Source organism: Penaeus vannamei, chromosome 7 (assembly GCF_042767895.1).
Source record: "Penaeus vannamei isolate JL-2024 chromosome 7, ASM4276789v1, whole genome shotgun sequence".
Classification (NCBI taxonomy): Eukaryota; Metazoa; Arthropoda; class Malacostraca; order Decapoda; family Penaeidae; genus Penaeus; species Penaeus vannamei.
In genome coordinates this window covers 40,342,671-40,347,670 of record NC_091555.1, presented here as the reverse complement: position 1 = coordinate 40,347,670, position 5,000 = coordinate 40,342,671, and the positions used below count along the sequence as shown (strand labels likewise).

The 5,000-nt window shown below is 30.9% G+C and overlaps 1 protein-coding gene across 1 annotated transcript in view; it reads left to right on the top strand.

Annotated features, from left to right (window-relative positions):
* Window positions 1-5,000, top strand: part of Ttd14 (TRPL translocation defect 14) — a 97,721-nt gene that overhangs the window by 76,258 nt on the left and 16,463 nt on the right. The window contains exons 6-11 of the mRNA XM_070123777.1: window positions 400-536; window positions 812-934; window positions 1,753-1,887; window positions 2,295-2,373; window positions 3,381-3,588; window positions 3,852-4,033. Of these exons, the coding sequence (XP_069979878.1) occupies window positions 400-536; window positions 812-934; window positions 1,753-1,887; window positions 2,295-2,373; window positions 3,381-3,588; window positions 3,852-4,033 (864 nt within the window). The remainder of the gene's footprint in view (window positions 1-399; window positions 537-811; window positions 935-1,752; window positions 1,888-2,294; window positions 2,374-3,380; window positions 3,589-3,851; window positions 4,034-5,000) is intronic.

The window sequence follows — 5,000 nt, the reverse complement described above, 5'->3', positions numbered from 1 at the left end:
TTAAAAGTTTAGCATAGCTCCTCTTGGTATGAAATTCTTAAAAGCGCTGATCCTGCTCAACAAAATCATCTCCCATCAGTGAGTCCCATATACACCAATTCATGTATGATTAAATGAAACCAAACCACTTTAGAAATTATAATAATGAAATTAAACCAGTGTAAGAAACATCCCCATGAGCTACTTTTATAATAGGTGGTTAATTTTATTAAAATGGTGGAACAAATATTATGTACTATGAAAATGCTACTATATAATGACCATGGATTATGAACAAAACTGTTATTAGTAAAAGAAATAAGAAATACATAGAGACAAGAGTATTTACAGTGACTGGACTATGTATATACAAGTAAATTATGTGTACATTGATATTTTCTTTTAAATTTTACTTTGAAGTTATACCTCAAGAACGCTGGGAGGAGATCATGAAGAAGAATGGATGGAATCCAGTGGATCTGCGCGATACACGGTACAACCAAATCCTTCACATGGTTTCAGCTGCTAACGGTGCTGAAGCTTTCTATAGCACTGAAGTAAGTTATAATTTTTCCCTTTTTTAAATATTAGATGACAGGATAATATATATATAATTGTGTACGGATATGACATAAGATTTAGGCTTAAGTTTTCTTTCAAGGATTCTTTTAGTTTGGAACCCCACTGGCAGAGTGATTAACAGGTTTGGTAATTGAGCACTGTGCAACCCAAATCAGTCAGATTATCAAGGAGAACTTTATCATGGTCATGTCAGTCAGTAGTACACTCATGGGATCCCTTCTTCTATGAACACTTTGCTATTCTTCCGCAGGACCATGCTTGCAGGAGTGAGAATATGGATCTTGCCCAAAGATTGGATAATAAGGCTGCCGAGGCTTGGGTTGGACATCCCTACTTTGATGTGATTGACAACTCAACAGATTTTGACACTAAGGTTTGTTTGTTTGTTTTTCTCTCTCTTCCTCCTCCTCCTTCTTCCTCTTCCTCCTCCTCCTTCTTCCTCTTCCTCCTCTTTCTTCCTCTTCCTCCTCCTCTTCTTCCTCTTCCTCCTTGTCTTCTTCCTCCTTCCTCCTCTTCCTCCTCCTTCTCCTCCACTTTCACCACCTCTTTTTCCAACACCTCCTTCTCCATCTCTTCTTCTGTCTCCTTCTCATCCACCTCCTGTACCTCCTTCATCATCTCCTCCTCCTCATCCTCCTTCACCTCCACTCCCACTGCTTCTTCCATCTCATCCTCCTCTGCCTCCACCTCCACCTCTTCTTCCATCTCATCCTCCTCTTGAACCTCCTCCTATCTCATCCTCCTCTTGAACCTCCTCTGTCACCTTCCTCCTCTGCTCTATCCTTAGTTTATGTTCATTTCTCCTTTCTTTTGTTATTTTTTCCTTACACTTTATTTTTCTTTTTGTATTTCCACTTGCTATCATGTTCAAATAATCACAAAGCTATTTTGAATGTGATGTATGTTACTGGTCAAGAAAAGTATTGTACATAAAAGGAAAACAATCATATTGTTTGTAAAAATGGCTGGTTCAGACATGTTACACAAGAATGTTTCTTGATCTTGTGTATATATCTTTTGCATTGTCTGCCCTCAGGGAGAATTGATTTTACAACATATGATCCATGTTTGTATGCCATAACCTACCATTGTTGACTTGATTAATTCCCTCAATATATGATCCTTTATCAGTGCATTTTTCACCATGCAGCCTTCCTGATATAAGTATATACAAACCCAAATCTTCCACAGATGCGTCGCATGATAAGCGTTGTTTGTCAGAAGCTTGGCGTAGACACAGGTGACAGATTGAAGACCAACGCCCGCAAACTCAAATTCCTCGTCAAGGGACCATTGCCTGATGACGGTCTTTTCCCAACCTTCCAAGTCAGTTTCTGGAGTATTTGTGTGTTTATTTATTTATTTATTTATTTATTTATTATGTTATCAACAGTAGTTTTGGTGATTTTTTTTTTTTTTTTTTTTAATGTTACACTTGTCAAGTTGTTGAATACAGTTATGATAAGTGATATTTTTCTTGTTATAGATAGTTTGTGATTGAAATGAAGATGACAAGCTTTATAAAATGTTTAATTAGTGAGTAAAAAAGTGATGATAATTGAAGCTATTCTAGGAATATAGCAATTTAAATTATATTATATAATAAACATCTCTGTATTCCTTTGAATATCCAATCTCAAAAATAAAATTTAATTGATTATAAAAATCAAATAAATAACCTTTAAGAGAAAATATAAGGCCTACTGTAACATACTTTGGTAATATAATTCTAGGACTTCAGTGTCGAGCATATATATCTTCGCACAAACTCTCGGAAGATGCAGGCACGGCTCAGAAAACGCGGCAAAAATGGTATGACTGTTATTTTGCTTGTACACAAACCACATTATTTAAAGCCCTTATGGAATTTCCTTTACATAAGTTTTGATATATACCTATATGCAAAAAATTAGGTACACTGACAATTGTAACTATGATATAATATTTTTAAAGTTTCTATGTGGTCGTCCCTTATATAAGGTACTGTGTGTGTGTGTATATATATATATATATATATATATATATATATATATATATATATATATATATATATATATATATATATGTATATATATGTATATATATGTATATATATATATATATATATATATATATATATATAGATAGATAGATAATAGATAGATATAGGTATATATATATATATATATATATATATATATATATATATGTATATATATGTATATATATTATATATATATATATATATATATATATATATATATATATATATATATATATATATATATATATATATATATATATATATATATATATATATATATATATATATATATATATATATATATATATATATATATATATATATATATATATATATATATATATATATATATATATATATATATATATATATATATATATATATATATATATATATATATATATATATATATATATATATATATATATATATATATATATATATATATATATATATATATATATATATATATATATATATATATATATATATATATATATATATATATATATATATATTATATATATATATATATTATATATATATATATATATATATATATATATATATATATATATATATATATATATATATATATATATATATATATATATATATATATATATATATATATATATATATATATAATATATATATATCTTTATTTTACTGATCATCTATACAAACAAGGGCTTGTACATACATCATAATGTTACTATGAAAATAACTTTTAAAATTTCATGCACTACATTTAAATTTTTTTCTTAGTCATAGCAACTTTAATTTCCTTTTCCAGGCCACCACAGTTACACACATACCATTCGCAAGCCAGAACAGTTGGGGCAGATTGTAGAGGTGAAGACAGCTATTAGCCAACGGGACTGGAACAACATGTCAGCTCAAGCAGACGAACACCACTACCCCATTTACAAGATCCGTCGGTGCTTCCTTCATAACAACCAGTATTTCCAGCTGGACATTTACCAGAAGCCCTGCCACCAAAGGTAACAAGAATCTGATGTCTCTTTTAGATTTAAGAATTGTTGAGGATTCGAAAGACAGTTTTCAGAACTGCAATGACTTTCAGGTCTTTTACAGACTTTTACAGGTTTTCGTTGCTATAATTATCATGCTGTATTTCATTTGAGCATATTCAATCATCAGTTAAACATATATATATATATATTTTTTTTATTGTTCATAAGAGGCTGCATATTTACTGATTACATAATATTCTACAGCAAGCCTTGACAAATATCCCTTGCAGGTGTGAAGGCCTCATCCTGTTGGAGACCTACTCCACCCTCCCTTCAGAGGAGCTGCAACGCCGTCTGCCGTCATTCCTCAACATTGAAGCCGAAGTAACTGGCAGACCAGACTACTCGATGTTCAACCTAAGTCTCCGTGACGAATGGGGTGTTACCAACAAGTTCTGTGTCAACATCGCAGGTTAGACTTGTATCCTCATCATGAGTTGTGCGGCAGCCCTGGTGTTGTGCCATAGATCCCTGAGTTAGCGTTTGGAACCTACATGCTTAAGTTTGGCTGAAAGCACTATTAAGAATGATTCAGGGAGGTTGATAACTTTTTTATCTTTTTTATTATTTTTTAAAATCTTTCCCCCATCAGAGTGAGGATAGAAGGTTTGGGGTAGCATTTGGTACTAACCATTAACATTTCCATAACACTTATAGCCGAAGTCAAAGGCTTGTCACTTGTATGTAACGTTCATTGCAGAATTTGTTTGTTGTTGTTTCTTTTTAAAGGCAGTGTGGAGACCATACCTCTGCTTCAGACAAATAGAGGGGCTTCAGTTATGTAAATAAAACCAGCCAATATTTATATAACTTATGTACTGACTATATAGGTTTATTTGATAGTGTAGGAAGAATTACACATTGTAAAGTTATTATTGCACTGTAAATTGACATATGTATGCTATTATCCCACTTTCCTGTAAACATTGCAGAGATGAAAAAAATCAAAATAATACAGTAAAACCTCTTAATAAGGACTTTATTGATGACATATTATAGAATGAATGGGAAACAATGTATTTTAAGAATCTTATTTAAGTAATTTCTAGTCCAAGAAGTCATTTATTTAATCATAGGAAATTATGATGCATTGACCTTTTTTGTATGATGTATATTGCATTTTTGAGATATGACACAGCATATGCTTTGCTCTAAATGCATATGAAGCTTGCTATTATTGTAGCTGTATGAAGTATGTGAATACATAATTTTTTATTGTTTCTGAAATTTAAAGATGTTCAGTGAATACATTATTGTAATGCTCTTTTAAAATCGCTTTGGTAAATTTCCTCTAGATCATTGCAGAGAAAGATTAATATCAAAATGAATTTAGAAATAATGTGGCCAAAGTCATCATTTAAGAAGCTTTACTGTATTTT